The 21,400-nt window shown below is 49.2% G+C and overlaps 1 protein-coding gene across 1 annotated transcript in view; it reads left to right on the forward strand.

Moving 5' to 3' along the window:
• DLG3 (discs large MAGUK scaffold protein 3) overlaps positions 1-21,400 on the forward strand; it is a 557,827-nt gene that overhangs the window by 254,549 nt on the left and 281,878 nt on the right. Inside the window, exons 4-7 of the mRNA XM_075324895.1 lie at positions 1,333-1,457; positions 11,990-12,159; positions 13,852-13,988; positions 14,080-14,224. Coding sequence (XP_075181010.1) covers positions 1,333-1,457; positions 11,990-12,159; positions 13,852-13,988; positions 14,080-14,224 — 577 coding nt within the window. The remainder of the gene's footprint in view (positions 1-1,332; positions 1,458-11,989; positions 12,160-13,851; positions 13,989-14,079; positions 14,225-21,400) is intronic.

The raw sequence follows: 21,400 nt of genomic DNA on the forward strand, positions 1-21,400 counted from the left end.
TTGGCTGAGTCCACCGATATCACAGGGTTTGGCCATTATATAATGTGTGTGGCCTTAAGTCTGGCAATACTTTTTCCACTTTTATTAAGCATTATCCAATATCTGCAAATCATTTCACAAGCTGTAAACTGCCCTTCGTTTAAAATAAAAACAAATATACGGTATATGTCGCGGGCGGCGGGGCGCTTCGCTCGCTAATGCTCAGGTCCGGCGCTGCTGCTGCTGCTCTGTGGCTCGAGCGGTGGGCCGGATCCGGGGACTCGAGCAGCGCTCCTCACCCGTGAGTGAAAAGGGGGTGGTTTGTTTGGGGATTTAGTCCGTGACGCCATCCACGGGTTGTGGTGAAGATGGGCACCACCGCTGCTGGTGACGGGGATCCCGGGAGCGATGGTAGGGAGCAGCTGGGATGTTGTTTTCCCCATCCATGGGTAGGGGTTGGTGGTCCCGGGGCCCGGTGGTGTGACAGGGAGGCAGCGTCGGTGAGGTGCAGGGTTGCAGGGACAGCACGGCGCGGTGCCGGATGGCACGGGTGTACTCACTCAGCAATAGATGCACAAAGTCTCCGGTAAACCAAACGGCTGGATGGACGGGTCCCGCAGCCGGCTGCAGTGTCTCTCCCCGGACAGGTGATGGTGGCTGTCTCTCCCTGCACCTTTGTGTACTGTGTTGACTCCAATGGCTTCCCAACGGTAGTCCGCTCCCCGGTGTATAGATACCGGAGGAGCCCATTTTGCCCGCAGGCACTGGCCCTTGGATTTCTAGCCGGTGGCGGTGGCTGTATATCCTCACGGTGTGAGCGGTTGCCTTCAATCGGGACTTGGTTGTTAGGGAACCCCGGGGGTTCCTGTCACATTCGGATTTGACTATTGACGGCGGCTCCAAGCCTGGTCGGGGTCCGATGGCCCTGCCTGTGTGCTTAGCTTCACTCCATTCCCCGGTCCGGTACCGGTGGGCCACCGCCCAGCCCCGGTCCTTACGGCTTTGCAGAGTTCCACCAGCTCCTGCAGACGGCCACCACCGTCTGCCAACCTTGCTCTCAATGCCTGGGCTCCAACCCAGACACCCGCAGTACGTGACCTCTCACTTTCACCTCCTAGACTCAACTGTCTGCTTTCCCGCCTCCAGGCCTGTGAACTCCTCGGTGGGTGGGGCCAACCACCTGGCTCCGCCCCACCTGGTGTGGACATCAGACCCTGGAGGGAGGCAACAAGGGTTTTTGTCTGACTAATGTAACTGTGTGTGTGTGTTTTGTCTGTGGCTACCTGGCTACTCCAGGGCGCCACATATATTTCTTAAATTTTCTAACCTTTATATTTTTATTATCTTTTGCAGGGAAACTCAGGACTGGGGTTCAGCATTGCTGGTGGAATTGATAATCCGCACGTTCCTGATGATCCTGGAATATTCATCACAAAAATCATCCCTGGAGGAGCTGCAGCAATGGATGGTAGACTAATGTGAGAGACTCTTGTGGTTATCACTAGTATTTCCCTCAAAGAGAAACTGAACCTTTGATACAATATTTAGTATTTTTTCATACTCTTGATTGCGGGCAGATCAGTGGGGGCCGGGTCCTGAGACCTCCACTGACGACTCTTAAATCTCCTAGGAAGTGCTCAGCCCTGTAGATGAGCTCAGAGCTCCTGCCGCGCACACAGTGCAGTATGGATACAGCAGATTAGCTACATCGGTCATGTAGCCTATGTCTTCTACTTATTCCTTCTTCCAATCTGTGTCTGTGCCTAGGCAGGAGCTGTGAGCTCTCGTCTCCTGAACATCACACTTCCCAGGGGGTTTTCAGTAATCGGTGGGGTCTCAGAACGTAGACTTCCATTGTGCTGCTTGCAATTAAAGGCTACTTTACACGCTGCGATATCGGTACCGATATCGCTAGCGTGGGTACCCGCCCCCATCTGTTGTGCGACACGGGCAAATCGCTGCCCGTGCCGCACAACATCGCCCAGACATGTCACACATACTTACCTGCCCGGCGACGTTGCTGTGACCGGCGAACCGCCTCCTTTCTAAGGGGGCGGTTCGTTCAGCGTCACAGCGACGTCACACCTGCGTCACTGAACCGCTGCCCAATAGAAGCGTAGGGGCGGAGATGAGCGGGACGTAACATCCCGCCCACCTCCTTCCCTCCGAGAGGCAGGTAAGGAGAGCTTCCTCGTTCCTGCGGTGTCACACGGAGCGATGTGTGCTGCCGCAGGAACGAGGAACAACTTCGTTACTGCTGCAGTAACGATTTTTGAGAATGGACCCTCATGTCACCAATGAGCGATTTTGCACGTTTTTGCAACGATGCAAAATCGCTTATAGGTGTCACACGCAACGGTATCGCTAATGCGGCCGGATGTGCGTCACCAATTCCGTGACCCCAACGAGTTCGCATTAGCGATGTCGTAGCGTGTAAAGCCCCCTTTAGAGTATAAAAATTGTATGAATGGTTTCTACAAATTTTGCATAAATCATTAGTACAAACATTAGAAACTTTTTCTCTTGTATTTGTCATGTTAAAATCCATCTGAATAGAGAAATCTGACTTTTCTCTGAAACAGATTGGGTTATCTGCTGTCTTTAGAAGTGTATGGACAGGTGAAGGTTAGCAGCTGTTGGAGGGAGAGAGGCAGACACACACATACTTGGTGCTGCAGCTTTCTAGTAAGTGTTTTACCCTAGCACACCACTGGACAGGTGAACTGTCACTTGAAAACTCTTAGCTGTAAAGAAGACAAACACGATTTAAAAAGCTGCAGTTATTTACTAGGGGAACTATAAAAATATATACACTGTGTGCAGAATTATTAGGCAAATGAGTATTTTGATCACATGATACTTTTTATACATGTTGTCCTACTCCGAGCTGTATAGGCTTGAGAGCCAACTACCAATTAAATAAATCAGGTGATGTGCATCTCTGTAATGAGGAGGGGTGTGGTGTAATGACATCAACACCCTATATAAGGGGTGCATACTTATTAGGCAACTTCCTTTCCTTTGGCAAAATGGGTCAGAAGAGAGATTTGACGGGCTCTGAAAAGTACAAAATTGTGAGATGTCTTGCAGAGGGATGCAGCAGTCTTGAAATTGCCAAACTTTTGAAGCATGATCACTGAACAATCAAGTGTATGGCAAATAGCCAACAGGGTCGCAAGAAGCGTATTGGGCAAAAGAGGTGCAAAATAACTGCTCATGAATTGAGGAAAATCAAGCGTGAAGCTGCCAAGATGCCATTTGCCACTAGTTTGGCCATATTTCAGAGCTGCAATGTTACTGGAGTATCAAAATGCACAAGGTGTGCCATACTCAGGGACATGGCCAAGGTAAGGAAGGCTGAAAAGCCACCACCTTTGAACAAGAAACATAAGATAAAACGTCAAGACTGGGCCAATAAATATCTTAAGTCTGATTTTTCAAAAGTTTTATGGACTGATGAAAATGAGAGTGACTCTGTCGCGGGCGGAGGCGACGCGCTCGCCAGGCTCGGGTCCGGGACTTCTGCTGAAGCTGCTCGGTGGCTCGAGCGGTGGGCCGGACCCGGGGACTCAAGCAGCGCTCCTCACCCGTGAGTGAAAAGGGATGGTTTGTCTGGGGAGAGAGTTTGTGTCTCCACCCACGGGACGTGGTGATGATGGCACCACCGCTACTGGTGACGGGGATCCCGGGAGAGATGGTAGGGAGCAGCTAGGATGTTGTCCCCTCCGTGGGTAGGGGTTGGTGATCCCGGGGCCCGGTGGTATAACGGGGAGGCTGGACGGCTGGGATGCAGGGGTGCAGGGGCAGCGCGGTGCCGGATGGCACTGGTGTACTCACTCAGACAGTCAATGACAGAGTCTCTGGTAAACCAAACGGACGGATGGACGGGTCCCACAGCCGGCTGCAGTGTTGTTGTGCTCTCCCCGGACGGCTGATGGTGGGTGTCTTTCCCTGCACCTGTTAGAATGTTCTCACTCCTGTGGTTGCCCACCGGTAGTCCGCTCCCCGGCGTATAGGTGCCGTAGGAGCCAGTTTTGCCCGCAGGCGCTGGCCCTTGGATCTCTAGCCTGTGGCGGTGGCTGTATATCCTCTCGGTGTGGACTGTTGCCTTCTGTCGGGTCTTGGTTGTTGGGAAACCCCTGGGGTTCCTGTCACACTTGGATTTGACTATTGTCGGCGGCTCCAAGCCTGGTCTTGGTCCGATGGCCCTGCCTGTGTGCTTAGCTTCACTCCGCTCCCCGGTTCGGTACCGGCGGGCCAACCCCCGACCCCGGTCCTACGGTTCTGCAGAGGTCCACTAACTCCTGCAGATGGCCACCACCGTCTGCCAACCTTGCTGTCAGTGCCTGGGCTCCGACCCAGACACTTGCAGTTTCGTGTCCTCTCACTTTCACCTCCAAAACTAAACTCCACTGAACTGACTGCTTTTCCCGCCTCCAGGCCTATGAACTCCTCGGTGGGTGGGGCCAACCGCCTGGCTCCGCCCCACCTGGTGTGGACATCAGACCCTGGAGGGAGGCAACAAGGGTTTTTGACTGACTGATGTAACTGTCTAGGGGGGGTGGGGGTGTATGTTGTTATGTCTGTGACTACCTGGCTAGTCCAGGGCGTCACAACTCTTGATGGGCCAGATGGATGGGCCAGAGGCTGGATCAGTAAAGGGCAGGGAGCTCCACTCCGACTCAGACACCAGCAAGGTGGAGGTGGGGTACTGGTATGCGCTGGTATCATCAACTCCCAGACCTACTGCCAGTTTCTGGAAGACAACTTCTTCAAGCAGTGGTACAGGAAGATGTCGGTATCGTTCAAGAAAAGCATGATTTTCATGCAGGACAATGCTTCATCAAATGCATCCAACTACTCCACAGCATGGCTGGCCAGTAAAGGTCTAAAGGATGAAAAAATAATGACATGGTCCCCTTGTTCATCTGATCTGAACCCCATAGAGAACATGTGGTCCCTCATAAAGTGTAAGATCTACAGGGAAGGAAAACAGTACACCTCTCGGAACAGTGTCTGGAGGTTGTTGTGGTTGCTGCACGCAATGTTGATCGTAAACAGATCAAGCAACTGACAGAACCTATGGATGGTAGGCTGTTTAGTGTCATCATAAAGAAAGGTGGCTATATTGGTCACTAATTTTTTGGGATTTTGTTTTTGCATGTCAGAAATGTTTATTTCTAAATTTTGTGCAGTTATATTGGTTTACCTGGTGAAAATAAACAAGTGAGATGGGAATATATTTGGTTTTTATTAAGTTGCCTAATAATTCTGCACAGTAATAGTTACTAGAGATGAGCGAACCGGTCGCGGTTCAGCTCGAGGACGGTTCGCCGAACGGGGGTCCCGTTCGAGTTCGGCTCGTCGAACGTTCGACGAACCAAACTCGAACCTATAGGCTATAATGGGAGGCAATCACAAACACATAAAAATGCATGATAAATGTACACAAACAGTTAATAAACATTGCCATAACACTTACCGGTCCCCGCGATCCCTCCTGCACTCTGTCTCCTGCCGCTATTCCATCCGATGATCGCTGAATCCTCCCGGTGACCGGCACTGCAAGCAGTGATGCAGGACCTATCGTGACGTCAAAATAGCCATGTGACCAGTCACGTGGCTATTATCTCATTGGTTACAGATTGGTCACATGACTATGACGCGTCATGTAGGACCTGCGAGTGCACCTCTCCGGTACACGGTGCACATTTGTGTATCGCCGTGTACCGGCGACATGCTCTAGCACACGGTCGACTCCCCGTTCCGTTAGGGACCGGCTGACACAGCCGGTCATTAACGGAGATCACCGTTGCCATAGCAACGCAGTTAGCGGTGACGTCACCGCTAACCGCGGCTCCGAGAGCACCGTTGCTATGGTAACGCGTCTGTCAGCGTTACCGCTGACAGCCAGCAGCACTGATCACTCACGGAGTGAAGGCTGCACGCTGCTTCTCGTGCAGCTTTCACGGAGTGAAGGCTCCACGGGAAGCAGCGTCTTCCCCCATGCAGCAGTGATGTAGCAGAGCTGCATTTGTTGAACGAGAAAGACAGAAGAGCAGGATCGTGGAGGGCTGACAGGGGGTAATAAAGATGGAGTCTCTAATGTGTCTGTGTATTTATTTCTATTAAAGTATTTTTTCTCTGTGTAGTGTCTTTTTTTTAACCCTTTATTGGAGATTCTTAATGGCCGGGTCAAACGTGCCTGACATTAAGAATCTCTGGCTTAATACTGGCTAGTAAAACAAAACCAGTATTAACTCATGATTACCCAACAAGCCACCCGGCTCCAGGGCTGTTGGAAGAGTTGGATACAGCGCCAGATGATGGCGCTTCTATGAGAGCGCCATTTTCTGGGACGGCTGCGGACTGAAATTCGCAGCAGAGGCGCCCAGAAACCTCGGGCTAACCTGTGCTGCGGATTCCAATCCCCAGCTGCCTAGTTGTACCCGGCTGGACACAAAAATGGGGCGAAGCCCACGTCATTTGTTTTTTAATTATTTCATGAAATAATTAAAAAAAAAGGGCTTCCCTATATTTTTGGTTCCCAGCCGGGTACAAATAGGCAACTGGGGGTTGGAGGCAGCCCGTGGCTGCCTGCTGTACCTGGCTAGCATACAAAAATATGGCGAAGCCCACGTCATTTTTTTGGTGGGCAAAAAACTTCTGCATACAGTCCTGGATGGAGTATGCTGAGCCTTGTAGTTCTGCAGCTGCTGTCTGCTCTTCTCCATACAGACACACAGCAGCTGCAGAACTACAAGGCTCAGCATACTCAGCATACTCCATCCAGGACTGTATGCAGAAGTTTTTTGCTGAAAAAATTATGTGGGCTTCGCCATATTTTTGTATGCTAGCCAGGTACAGCAGGCAGGTACGGCTGCCCCCAACCCCCAGTTGCCTATTTGTACCCGGCTGGGAACCAAAAATAAAGGGAAGCCCTTTTTTTATTAAATAAAATGAAATAATTAGAAAACAAATGACGTAGGCTTCGCTCCATTTTTGTGTCCAGCCAGGTACATCTAGGCAGCTGGGAATTGGAATACGCAGCACCTGAGCTTTCTGGGCCCCACTGCTGCGAATTGCAGTCTGCAGCCGCCTCAGAAAATGGCACTTTCATAGAAGCGCCATCTTCTGGCGCTGTATCCAACTCTTCCAGCACCTGCCTGCTATACCTGGCTAGCATACAAAAAATATGGCGAAGCTCACGTCCTTTTTTTGTAGTTTTTTGGCCAAAAAAATAAAAAATGCTTCCCTGGATTTTCCATTGCCAGTGAAGGTAACACCAAGCAGTGGGGGTTAGCAGCCAGTAGCTGCTTGGATTACCCTTAGCTAGCAATACAAAAAATGCAGCGGGAGCCCATATATATTTTTTTTAATTATTTATTTAAATAACTAAAAACAAAATGGGCTTCCCTGTATTTTGATTGCTGGACATCACAGTGCTGGAAAAATAAATCTTTAAAAAAAATGACGTAGCGCTCCGCGGTATTTTTGATTCTCAGCGCAGATAAAGCAGACAGCTATGGGTTGCCACCCCCATCTGCCTGTCGTTACCTTGGTTGGCAATCAAAATACAGGGAAGCCCATTAATTTTTTCTATTTAAAAAATAGTTAAAAAAAAAATGACGTTGGGTCCCCCCATTTTTGATAGCCAGCTAGGGTAAAGCAGACGTCTGTAGCCTGAAAACCACAGCTGGCAGCTTTACCGTGGTTGGGGATCCAATGTGGAGGTCCCCCCAGGCTCTTTTTTTATAATTATTTTATAAATATTAATAATTACACAAAAAAAGTAGGGTCCCCTCCAAATTTGATCACCAGCCAAGGTAAAGCGGACAGCTGTGGTCTGGTATTCTCAGGGTGGGAAGGTCCATAGTTATTGGGCCTTCACAGCCTAAAAATAGCAGGCCGCAGGCACCCCAGACGTGGCGCATCCACTAGATGCGCCAATCCTGGCGCTTCACCCCAGCTCATCCCGTGCCCTGGTGCAGTGGCAAACGGGGTAATAAATCGGGTTGATACTAGCTGTAAAGTCACCTGAGATCAAGCCCAGAAGTTTGTGATGTCATGGCGTCTATTAGATACCCAACATCATAAACTGTCAGTACTAACAAAAACAAAAAAAATCGACAAAAGAAATTTATTTGAAAAAACAGTCCCCAAAACATTTCCTCTTTCACCAATTTATTGTAAGAAAAAAAATAAAGGGGTCCCACGACGACTCTGGACCATCTAGAATATGGGGGGGAGACACTGAGGGAACGTATCCCCCATTTTCTAGGAGTGCGGACCCTTCATGTGAGGAGTGTGGGTGCAATGAATCTGCACTCACTCTCCCCGGGTCCACAGCAGCAGAGTCCATGTCGTAATGGTTGCTACCAAAGCTGCAATGCCCTGCTCATGAGGTAAGGGCATGCCTAATCAGGAGAACTACTGTAGAGGAAGCTCTGCTCACTGGTATATAGGTGCTCAGAGGTAATAATAGATAAAATTTTGTGAGTAACCTCGGCACTCTAAATCTCCCAGACTAAGTCAGTAAGTCACAACGGATAGTAATGCAAAATCACTCTTTATTGGTCCGTATTAAGAAAAAAAAATTTTTCATAAGCATATATGTTTTTGTCCAAAACAAGTTACAAATGACGTTTCGGCCTGAGCCTTCGTCAGATTGGACTTATCTGCATGTAATCATGAAAAATGACAATAATCAGTATCACATAAGAGTGAGAGAACAATAACATAAACTCGAACAATGTAGAGGTACAATTGGGATGCAGCAAAAAAATTGCAACACAGCAAGAAATGAAACACATGATACAAATGTCATAATACAGTACAAGGACAATATAGTAATGACAAATATGGGGTCAGAGTAGGCTTAGACAGCTCTGGTACGAAAGAGATGTCAATCATAAAGTAACATGTGCAGTACGTGTAGAGCTACACTATGCATGGCAGAGCTAATGGCTAGACCGACCATAGAAAAAGAACGGAGAAAAAGTGGAGAAAAAGTGGAGAAAAAATGTAGAAAAAGTGTAGAAAAAGTGGAGAAAAAGTGGAGAAAAAGTGGAGAAAAGGTGGAGAAAAAATGTAGAAGAAGTGGAGAAGTGGAGAAGAAGTGGAGAAGAAGTGGAGAAGTGTTTGTTCATGCCAGATTTTTTACCGGCGCTGTCATTTACTGTAACGTGATCATCGGTGTACGGTGTATACCTGTGATCACGTGAGCGGGGACCGGAAAAACCGTCCTGAATCGTGATCTCCAGGGTCTCAGCTAGCCCTGAAACCCCGGAGATTTTCTGACGCTAGGGGGCGTTATTCACTTATTTCTGCCTGCTGTTTATAAACGGCAGATCAGAATAAGGCTACATTAACACGACCGATCCATTTTTGTGGTCTGCAAAAAACAGTCCGGTTTTTTTCACGGGTGCATCCGTGTGGCATCCGTTTCCGTTCCGTAGACGGTCCGTATGTCATCTGTTTGTCATCCGTGTGCCTTCCGTTTTTTTTGTGTACTGCAAAAAAACTGAATGAGGGTAAATGCATAAATTTACCCAGGATCCATAGCTTCATCCTACATGAGGCGGTCACATGTTCACTCAGGTGCCATTTTCTACTGCTTTTCACAGCGTAGAGCGTTCTGGTGATTTTCCTGTGCTTGTGCACTTCATATCAGTCTTTTCTGTCATTATAATGGCAGAAAGACACATAATGTCCCACTCTCCTGCATTTTGTAATTTTGCACCCTTTGGTGCCTTTCATGTGGCACTAAGGGGTGCTTAGCTTTGTATTTAGCCAAAAAAATGAAAAAAAAAATGACGTGGGGTTTCCCCTAGTTTTGTAGCCAGCTAGGGTAAAGCAGACGGCTGCAGCCTGCAGACCACAGCTGGCAACCTCACCTTGGCTGGTAATCCAAAACTGAGGGCACCCCACGCTGTTATTTTAAATTAAATAAATAATTTAAAAAAAAAAACACGTAGGGGTCCCCCCAAAATTGGATCACCAGCCAAGGTAAAGCAGATAGCTGGGGTCTGATATTCTCAGACTAGGGAGGTCCATGGTTATTGAACTCTCCCCAGCCTAAAAATAGCAGGCCGCAGCCGCCCCAGAAGTGGCGCATCCATTAGATGTGCCAATCCTGGTGCTTCGCCCCAGCTCATCCCGCGCCCTGGTGCGGTGGCAAACGGGGTAATATATGGGGTTAATACCAGATGTGTAATGTCACCTGGCATCAAGCCCTGGGGTTGGTGAGGTCAGGCGTCTATCAGATACCCGACATCACCAACCCAGTCAGTAATAAAAAAAAATAGACGACAAACACATTTTTATTTGAAAAAACACTCCCCAATACATTCCCTCTTTAACCAATTTATTAGAAAGAAAAACAAATCCAGGTCTGGTGTAATCCAAGGGGTTGCCATGACGATCCACACTGTCCCAGTCAATGAAGAGCAGGATGTTCCCCATTGGCTGGGAGAGCAATGCAGTGACCTGAGCTAACATCAATGGGTCAGCCCAGGTCACTGCAGGGCATGACAAGTGCTGCTGTCAGCGAGGTACATTACCTGCGCTGATCTCCAGCACACTGACAGCACCTGTCACTGAGTTCAATGACCGGCGCCTTCACACCAAGTATCGCGAGAGGCCCGTGACGTCACCGCTAGTCAGTCTCGGGTCGGAAGCGAGAGAAGGTGATGTGACAAGCGGCGGCCATTGAGGACAGTGACAGCGCTGAGGTCGGGATGGCGGGACTTCATCACCGCAGGTAAGCCGAGCGGGACCATGTGTGTGTGTGTGTGTGTGTGTGTGTGAGTGTGTGTGAGTGTGTGTGTACATGCCGCGGGCAGGAGGGGGCGGAGCGAGCTGAGCGGGGAAGTGTGGGCTTCCTGCACGTAACTAGGATAAACATTGGGTTACTAACCAAAGTGCTTTGGTTGGATACCCGATGTTTATCTTGGCTACCAGCTTGTGGCAGGCTGCCAGCGATGGCTCCTGCACACTGTAGCTGTAAAAAGCCCTGCTTTTTGCTGCTAGAACCGTTCTCGAACGTATCTAGAACTATCGAGCTTTTGCAAAAAGCTCGAGTTCTAGTTCGATCTAGAACAGCCCCCAAAATCACTCGAGCCCCGAACTGGAGAACCTCGAACCGCGAACCGCGCTCAACTCTAATAGTTACCTGCACAAACAGATATCCTCCTAAGATAGCCAAATCTAAAAAAAACCTCACTCCAACTTCCAAAAATATTAAGCTTTGATATTTATGAGTCTTTTGGGTTGGTTGAGAACATAGTTGTTGATCAATAATAAAAAAAATCCTCTAAAATACAACTTGCCTAATAATTCTGCACCCAGTGTATATACTGTATATAATCTCTGCACATTGGTATCATCCGCTGTCTGAAGTTATGAAGTGAAGGATACCTGTCATTACTGGTAACTTTTCAAAATAAGCTGCTATGGGTGTACACGAGAAAAATACAATTTCTAACCTATACATGACTTGTATTTTTCACAAGTTTTGCCCTCTGCTGTCTATATCTCTGTTTGTCAGTCCTCTCTGAGCTAGTGGGTTCAGACAGAATGATATTATATCTCCCATATACTGACCACAGAAACAGAGGGATTCCTCAGGGAGAAAGAAGATGAATTATCTGATAATACATATTACAAATTCACTTATATTCACTTGTACTAATGATTTATGCAAAGGGTTATAAAGTCAATATGTAGTAGGTATAATAATAGTATTAGCAAATACCTCCAATTAGACTATAGTGACAGCTAGTTAGTTAATAGCTCGTGATAATAGCCATGGTTACCTAAGGTCCTGCAATGCCCTGAACTCAGGTGAGCGACACAGTGAGTGAATCAGGAGAACTATACTACATTTCTAATTAAAGGTATTTATTATTATTACATCTACTACTTAATGGAATGGGCTCTTGGAAATAGTAATACCCCTTTAATTTACACTCTGTCTTATGATAACCAAATTCCTTTGCTGTTGGCGCAGGGTGACTGACTGTGTCCTGCGAGTCAATGATGTAGATGTAACCGAGGTGGTGCACAGTAAAGCGGTGGAGGCTCTAAAAGAGGCTGGTCCTGTAGTAAGATTGCTGGTCCGACGCAGGCAAAGTCCTCCAGAGACTATTGTGGAGGTCAATCTACTCAAGGGACCTAAAGGTCAGTGTGTAAATTCATCATATAAAAATGATAAACTTAATGTCTTAAAGCTGATATATACAGTAATAGGACTTCGCATATGCATAGGTAATGCACAATCAATTAAACTTGCAGGGCTCCCCAACTCCAGTCCTCGAGGGCCGCCAACAGTGCATGTTTTCAGGATTTCTTTGCATGGGTGTTGGAATCATCAACTGTGTAGGTGATTAAATTATCACATGTGCAATACTAAGGAAATCCTGAAAACATGCACTGTTGGCGGCCCTTGAGGACTCATATTGGGGACCCATGAATTAAAGGATGTTAACATCTTCAGAGGAGGCAATTTTTTTTCTTTACTTAAAGGGAATCTGTCCCCAGATATTTTCTACCTAACCTGAGAGCAGCATAACGTAGAGACAGAGACATCGATTCTAGAGATGTGTCATTTTCCTGGCTGCTTTTCTTCAGTTTTAATAAAATCACTGTTTATCAGCAGAAGATTATCACTAAAGAAGGAGAACTAGTAAACCTGTTGTGAATATGTCCTCTCTATTCATGAGCTCTGTATAGTCTACCACTGATTGGCAGCTTTCTGCCTCTGCACAGTGTGCACAAAAGCTGCCAATCAGTGATCTGTGGGGGGGGCGGGGTTAAACAGAGCTCAGCATTCACAGAACTGGTAGATCTGCAGCTGATAAAACTGTGATTATATCTAAACTGCAACAAGAAGCATAGTAAGTGATACATCGCTGGAATAAGGGTCTCTGCCCCTACATCATTCTGCTTTCAGATGGAATAGCAAAAATCTAGAGACAATTTCTTTTTAAACGTTTGCATTTGTGTTCTACTAAACATTTGTAACCAAATGAAAGTTCAGCATTTTTGCTATTGCAAATCAACTTAGAAGAAGGTTTAAAGAATAATAATAGAAAGAAGGCTTACAAACTCCACTGACAAAATAGCTGATGGCTTCACTGTTAAAGAGGATGACCAAGTGTGGACTGAAAGTCTGCAGTCACTCTATGTGGCTGCAGAGTTGCGTATCCTCACAGTGCGCAATGTCAGTATTCCCTGGTGCTGCTGGTGAGACTGCGCGGCCATGTGCAATATGCATATCAGAGTTCCAGCCACATTCTGACTAGAAATGCACTACTCAATAAACTTGTAGTGAGTGAGGTCTCTCACATCCAGTGGGAATATGGCCGGGAATACATATTGCATACTTGTAGTCACATGATCACCCACTCCCTGAGCCGGCAACAGAGGATCCTGACAGCATGCACTGATGAGATTCTTTGTAGCTAGAAGAGGGAGGAGGGGGTGGAGCTCTCCCTCTAGCTCCTCCCTCTGTCTCTAGCTCCTCCCCTCCTCCCATTGCCATAGAATATCATCAGCACCAACTGCCATCTCCTATCTCAGTAATGGAAAAGTCTTCATTGAATACAGATTTTACCTCAGAATTGAGAATTTTGCTAATGACTGATTCTAGAAGAGAAAAAAGCAGATCTGTCTGATGAGATATAAAGTTGTTTATTTTCATGTGTACTGTTGATTTATGAACAAAAATGAAATGTTTCACACATACAGAATTTGTATTGTAATTTCTGTACATTTTCTTGCAGGTACACTGACATAGATTATGTTTCAGACATATAAGTGCTGGTGATATCCTCTGGGACTTGCAGCTTTGACTTTCTCTGTTTCCTGCAGGGCTGGGGTTCAGTATTGCTGGAGGCATTGGTAACCAGCACATTCCAGGGGACAATAGTATCTATATCACGAAGATCATTGAAGGAGGAGCTGCGCAGAAGGATGGAAGGCTACAGATTGGTGACCGGCTTTTAGCTGTGAGTAACAGTCTGCCTTATAAATAGCCCAACATGGGAGGTGATTTGGCTTCTTTTTGTCAGTGTTATGTTATCTTTTGTTTGCTCGCAGGTGAATAACACCAACCTGCAAGATGTCAGACACGAGGAAGCCGTGGCCGCACTAAAGAACACCTCTGATATGGTTTATCTCAAAGTAGCTAAGCCTGGCCCTGTTCATCTCAATGAGATTTATGCTCCCCCTGACTACGCTAGCAGTGAGTATAACATTGATTCCCAGTGAGGGCAAATGATGTGTGACAAGGAGGCGGCAAAGGGCGGGTTCAGTACTGGTTTACTGCAGTGGTCACAAGTAAGACCATCAATATGTGCACCACAAAGCAGGAGACTCAAGTGTACCATAAGTGACAGCTCCTCATCCTGGCCGGAGCATTGGTGAGGATTTTACCAAATGTCCACATAAACCCTTTCTGCCAGTGCATGGAGCCATTTATTAGTAACTAGAAGGTGGCCCGATTCTACGCATCAGGTATTCTAGAATTTACGTATTGTGTAGTTAATGTATGATTTTTGTTATATATATATATATAGATGTTGTTGTGTGTAGTTACCAAGTGTTTGTGTAGGGCGCTGTACATGTTCTGGGTGTTGTCTGGGTGTGGCGGGGGGTGAGAGTGGTGTTTGTGTGTTGCGTGTGTTGCGTTGTTTGTGGAGCGCTGTGTGTCTGTAGCGTTGTGTGTGTGTTGCGCGGTTTGTGTGGGTGTGGGGTGTGTGTGTGTTTTGGGGGGAGGTATGTTTTGTGCAGTGTGTTCGTTGTGCGGTATGTGCGTTGTGCGGTATGTGCGTATATTTGTGTGTGCCGCGGTGTTTGTGTGTTGGGTGTTGTGTGTGTGTGCGTGTGGGTGTCTGTGTAGGGCGGTGTTTGTGGTTCCCAGTGTGTGTGTGTGGTGTGTTTGTGTGTGTGTGTGTGTGTGTGTGTTTGTTTTGGGGGGAGGTGTGCACCCCCCCATTGTGCTCCATCCCCCATGCTGCGCACCCCCCATCGTGCTCCATCCCCCATGCTGCGCACCCCCCATCGTGCCTGCGCACTGCCAATCGTGCTCCATCCCCCATGCTGCGCACTCCACATCGTGCTCCATCCCCCATGCTGCGCACTCCCCATCGTGCTCCATCCCCCATGCTGCGCACTCCCCATCGTGCTCCATCCCCCATGCTGCGCACTCCCCATCGTGCTCCATCCCCTATGCTGCGCACTCCCCATCGTGCTCCATCCCCCATGCTGCGCACCCCCCATCGTGCTCCATCCCCCATGCTGCGCACCCCCATCATGCTCCATCCCCCATGCTGCGCACCCCCATCGTGCTCCATCCCCATGCTGCGAACCCCCCCATCGTGCTCCATCCCCCATGCTGCGCACTCCCCATCGTGCTCCATCCTCCATGCTGCGCACTCCCAAACGTGCTCCATCCCCCATGCTGCGCACTCCCCATCATGCTCCATCCCCCATGCTGCACACTCCCCATCGTGCTCTATCCCCCATGCTGCGCACTCCCAAACGTGCTCCATCCCCCATGCTGCGCACCCCCCATCGTGCTCCATCCCCCATGCTGCGCACCCCCCATCGTGCTCCATCCTCCATGCTGCGCATTCCCGATCATGCTCCATCCCCCATGCTGCGCACTCCCAAACGTGCTCCATCCCCCATGCTGCGCACTCCCAAACGTGCTCCAATCCCCATGCTGCACACTCCCCATCGTGCTCCATCCCCCATGCTGCGCACCCCCCATCGTGCTCCATCCCCCATGCTGCGCACTCCCCATCGTGCTCCATCCCCCATGCTGCGCACTCCCCATCGTGCTCCATCCCCCATGCTGCGCACTCCCCATCATGCTCCATCCCCCATGCTGTGCACCCCCCATCGTGCTCCACAGTCACACATCAGACAGTATACATGCACACATCTGATCGCATACACTCACACACACACCCCACTTCTCCCTGTGCCCACCGTTGGGCGGTCCCAGCAGCTGTGCTGCACGCCGTGCTCCTCTGCCGACACTCACAGATCCGATCGCATACACGCACACACACACACTCACACTCACACATCAGAACACACTCACACACATCCGATCGCATACACGCACACACACACACACTGACGATATCGCACATATGCGCTCACACAATCACAACATCCGGAGATACCACATGCTTCCGGCCATGTGATCCTCCGGCAGGTCCTGGAAGGTCACTGCACAGTATTGCCGCCGAGAAGCAAGCGATATCATGGGATGTTGTGAGTATGTGGATGCGATCTGATGTGTGTGTGAGGTGTGTGTGAGAGTGAGTGTGATCTGATGTGTGTGTGTGTGTGTCCTTATGTGTGTGCGTGTGTGTGTGTTCCGCCGCTGCAGGACCTTGATGCGCTCACCTCGGGGCAAGAGGCCATTCCGTGTGGGGGGCGGAGCCTGGGCGAGCGGCCAATCCGTGCGGGGGGGTGGAGCCGAGGCGAGCGGCCAATCCGTACGGGGGGGAGAAGCCGAGGCGAGCGGCCAATCCGTGAGGCCGAGCGGCCAAACCGTGCGGGGCCATGGCGAACCCAGGAGCCAATCCACTGTTTGGATGTCACCGTAAGGACATGGCCAATCCGTACGGGGGGGGGCGGAGCCGAGGTGAGGCGAGCGGCCAATCCGTGCGGGGGGCGGGGCCATGGCGAGCCCAGCGGCCAATCCGCTGTTTGTCTGATGTGTGTGTGAGGTGTGTGTGAGAGTGAGTGTGATCTGATGTGTGTGTGTGTGTGTCCTTATGTGTGTGCGTGTGTGTGTGTTCCGCCGCTGCAGGACCTTGATGCGCTCACCTCGGGGCAAGAGGCCATTCCGTGTGGGGGGCGGAGCCTGGGCGAGCGGCCAATCCGTGCGGGGGGGTGGAGCCGAGGCGAGCGGCCAATCCGTACGGGGGGGAGAAGCCGAGGCGAGCGGCCAATCCGTGAGGCCGAGCGGCCAAACCGTGCGGGGCCATGGCGAACCCAGGAGCCAATCCACTGTTTGGATGTCACCGTAAGGACATGGCCAATCCGTACGGGGGGGGGGGCGGAGCCGAGGTGAGGCGAGCGGCCAATCCGTGCGGGGGGCGGGGCCATGGCGAGCCCAGCGGCCAATCCGCTGTTTGTCACCATAAGGACACAATTTTGGAGCAAGACAGACAGACAGACAGACAGAATAAGGCAATTATATATATAGATTGCTATAATCTTTATAGAAAACATGGGCTTTTCCCATTTCCAGGGTTTGCGCTAAGTCACGTAGACTCCTTCACAGCTTCTCTCGTGGGTGTGACTGTGAGGGGCGGTAAAGATGACAATATGTCCTCTCTATATAACAGGCCCGAATCTCTAACCACTGCTATAAGTCATGGCCCAGATCGTCTATATCTTCATTGCTCGGTGTGTGGTCGCTGCTGGGGGAAAATCTGTTTTACAAATTGCAATTCAAGTGTCCCCAATTAAAAGTGTATTTTTATTGTTTTTATTAATTTTTCTACTTTGCAAAAATGGATTAGGTGGAGACCTTTGTGTATAAAGAAAAATGGTCGTGTTTTTTGAATAGTAGCAAAAGTTTAACTTATTAAGTCTAGAAAGGATCAGAACAGATATTAAAGACTAATTTCCAACGACAACCTGATTTCCCCTCTCTTTTCTGTAACAACCTGTTACTGTAGATGGGATTCATATTATTATTATTTATTATTATAGCGACATTTATTCCATGGCGCTTTACATGTGAAGCTTTTCATATGTTCCTTCTCTCCTATACCGTCTCTCTGCACATCCATAGACATGTTAGGCTGGTGCACAATGTGTGATATCATTTTGTGAGTAACCTGGTTGTCACAAAGTGGCTGGGGCCCCTGCGCTCACCCTAACACCCGTAGGTACCCTTGAAGGTAGGGAGGTCCGGGCCTCCATCCTAGTCCCTATCTCCTGTTCTTGTCCCTGATGATAAGACCCCCCTCCACAATCCTGAGGGGAAGGGGAAAGAACACAAGTCTACAAACCCACCAACAAATAAAGACAAACCAGGGGTGACAACGACTACAACTCGAACACACGGCAATCACACAAAAAGGAGTCACTAAAAGTGCACAAGGGGAAACAACACAGAATGGGGGAAAGAAAACAGACTACCGGGTAACATCCATACCGTACAACCAGAACACCAAGAATTGATACAGCAAGCACCAATGCTGCAGCCCACAACACAAGTCTCAGAGAGAGGGTTTCACCAGCTCCTTTTCCTCCTGGCAAAGCTACCAAATGATGAAAATCGCCGGCACCCTCTGGTGGAAGCAGAGGGTATTTATAGGACCTGGGCCTGGTCCCAACCGGAAAGACCTGACCAGGAGTCAGGAGCTGCTGGAATCAAACCTGACATTAACCCTTTCCTCCCCAAAGGAAAGGGAATCCATTTAATCAACAGACTCTGTAACAGAGAAAAGACTGTGACACTGGTAGACTTTCCTAAAAAGTTGGAAAATACATTGGTGAGATTTGAGTACAATAACCCAGTATCCTCCAAACACCTTCATGCAGATAACAATATATGCAACACATACCACAGATAATCACTGTCAATACTGCAATACTTTAATTTTCAGCCGTGCAATGACATTTTCATAGCCGATGTATACCCCTAGCCTTAACCCAAATGCTGGCTTTCATAACAGTTGCCATTAGATAGTGGTATGTATATATAATCTCACACCTCTAAGAACACAGTTCTATTTTCCAATTAGCTGCTTTGGAGCCTATGAGTTCAGGTTAAATATCCACCTGCTCTGTCCTATGGACATCTTTTTAATGAAATATACTTTTCCTGGTTGCTTGGTTAATATCCTGTCAACTGGAGATTAACAATAAGAATACATCTTAGAAAAAAAACTTGACTTCTCCCAACCAAGCTTCACCTGGGCAGCCGGATACTGAGTTAAGGGCCACTTTACACGCTGTGATATCGATACCGATATCGCTAACGTGCGTACCCGCCCCCATCGGTTGTGCGACACGGGCAAATCGCTGCCCGTGGCGCACAACATCGCTTAGACCCGTCACACTACTTACCTGCCTAGCGACGTCGCTGTGACCGGCGAACCACCTCCTTTCTAAGGGGGCGGTTCATTCAGCGTCACAGTGACATCTCTAAGCGGCCGCCCAATACAAGCGGAGGGGCGGAGATGAGCGGGACGTAACTTCCCGCCCACCTCCTTCCTTCTGCATTGCCGGCGGCCGCCGGTAAGGTGAGGTTCCTCGTTCCTGCGGTGTCACACATACCGATGTGTGCTGCCGCAGGAATGACGAACAACATCGTACACGCAGCAGCAACGATAATTGGGAATAGGGGGGCATGTCACCGATTAGCGATTTTGAACATTTTTGAGACGATTCAAAATCGCTCATAGGTGTCACACACGACATCGCTAAAGCGACCGGATGTGCGTCACGAATTCCGTGACCCAATGAGATCGCTTGAGCAATGTCGTAGCGTGTAAAGCGGCCTTTAGTGTAATTCGGAGACAGACAAGGGTCTGAGTCGCAGACTAGTCTTGGCCTTGATTAGGAAGGTTAGGAACTAACCTTTTTTTATTTCTTCTATACCATAGGGCCACTACTCAGTCTTCTGTCCACATTGTTGTGGCACTCTAACCTTTGTATCTAGGGATGGAAATCTAAGCAGAAGGGTACTATAAGGCTGTGTGTGCACGTGTGCGTTGTGCATGCTTTTATGCTGTGTATTGCACTGCAGCGTAAAAGCATGCGTCCTGCGTCCCCAGCACAATCTATGAAGATTGTGCATAATCCATCCGCACATTGCTTTTTAGAACGCAGCGATTTGCATGCTGAAATTTTTTGCCAAAACACTGCGTTCTAAAAAGCAACATGTCACTTCTTTTATGCGTTCTGGATGCTTTTCCCACTCTGTCTATGGCAGAGCAAGCATCCAGAGCGCATGAATTCTGCAAGAATTATGAATTCACAATGCATTAAAAATGCAGCTTTTCAGCTGCATTTTGAACCGCACATGTGTCGCGGACGGGTGCCACCTCCGCTGCGGCAAAGGGGCTGCTTGAGGGCACTCAGATCCGGGATCGCGTCTGGGGCTCAAGTGGTGACCGGACCCAGGGCTCGTGCAACCGCCCATCCTCGCAACAGTGAAAAGGGGGTATTTACAGGGGAGTTAGTTTTTGTCTGTGACGCCACCCACGGGTTGCAGTGATGGGATGGTGGCACTGCCGCTGCCTCTTGGGGCCAGTGTCCGGGACCGATGATGTTGGGTAGCAAGGTGGTATCCCCTCCACAGGAAAGGGAGGTGTAGTCTCGGGGCCAAGGTGTAGGTAGGAAGCAGTGCTGGGATGCCGTCGGCAGGTTGGACCAGATGACACCGGTGTACTCACAATTAAGAATTATCCACACAGAGTCTGTACTGTAAACCAAGGCCGGATGCCGGTTGCCATTGGAGAGGTGTGCTGGCACCGCACACGGGTTAGCAAGGTAGGGACCCTTCCTCCTGCACTTGTGTCTTGCTGTGTGTTGATTAAACCCGCTTGGAACGGGATAAATCCGCTCCCCTGCTGTTTTGTACACAGAGGGAGTTGTTGCCCGCAAACTCTGACCAGTGGGATTTTAATGGGTTCTTGGCGGAAACCTTATCCCCGCGTTGGGCTGCTGGTTTGCTCTCTCTGGGCTTCTCTCTTCGGAAAGAAAGCCTGGTACCTTGTCCCGCTGGTCAATTACCAAGGGGCTTGAAGCTTGCCTCGTCCTAGGGTCCAGGTACCCCGCCTGTGCACGGCCTCTGGACCGGATTCCCGTTGTCGGTACCGGTGGGCTACAACCCTGCCCCAGTCCACTTCAGGTTTTCCGCAACCGGATCTCCGTCGCCTGTGGCCCTACACTGCCGTCTGCCACCTAGTCGGTTCTCCCGTGGTCCAAGGGCTCCAACCCTGACCACACTGCACTTCAGCTCCTCTGTCAGACTCCTCACTCCAACTGCAACTTCAACTTCAACTAACTTCAACTTAACTTCAACTGACTGGTCCCACCCCTTGTCATCTCAAGACCCCTAAGTGGGCGTTCTCATCTGCCTGGTCCCACCCACTGGTGTGTACTGGCTGTCATGGGGAGGCGACTAGGCTTTGTGGCTGGTGTTCCTGTGTGAGGGATGTAGTGTTAATTTCCAAGGAGGAGGCGATTCCTGTACCCGTGGTGGGGGGTACAGTCATCTGTGACTACCTGGTTTTGCCAGGGCGTCACACTCCCCCTTGGTAAAACACAGCCCGTCCGCGGGCTTTCTGGCACCGGTGTTTATTTTTTCAGCATCTGAAAAAGGTAAAACATAAATAACATTTCAACAATAAAACTTTGGAACATTTCTTCCCTT

The sequence above is a fragment of the Anomaloglossus baeobatrachus genome, chromosome 9, assembly GCF_048569485.1.
Source record: "Anomaloglossus baeobatrachus isolate aAnoBae1 chromosome 9, aAnoBae1.hap1, whole genome shotgun sequence".
In the NCBI taxonomy this organism is placed as follows: Eukaryota; Metazoa; Chordata; class Amphibia; order Anura; family Aromobatidae; genus Anomaloglossus; species Anomaloglossus baeobatrachus.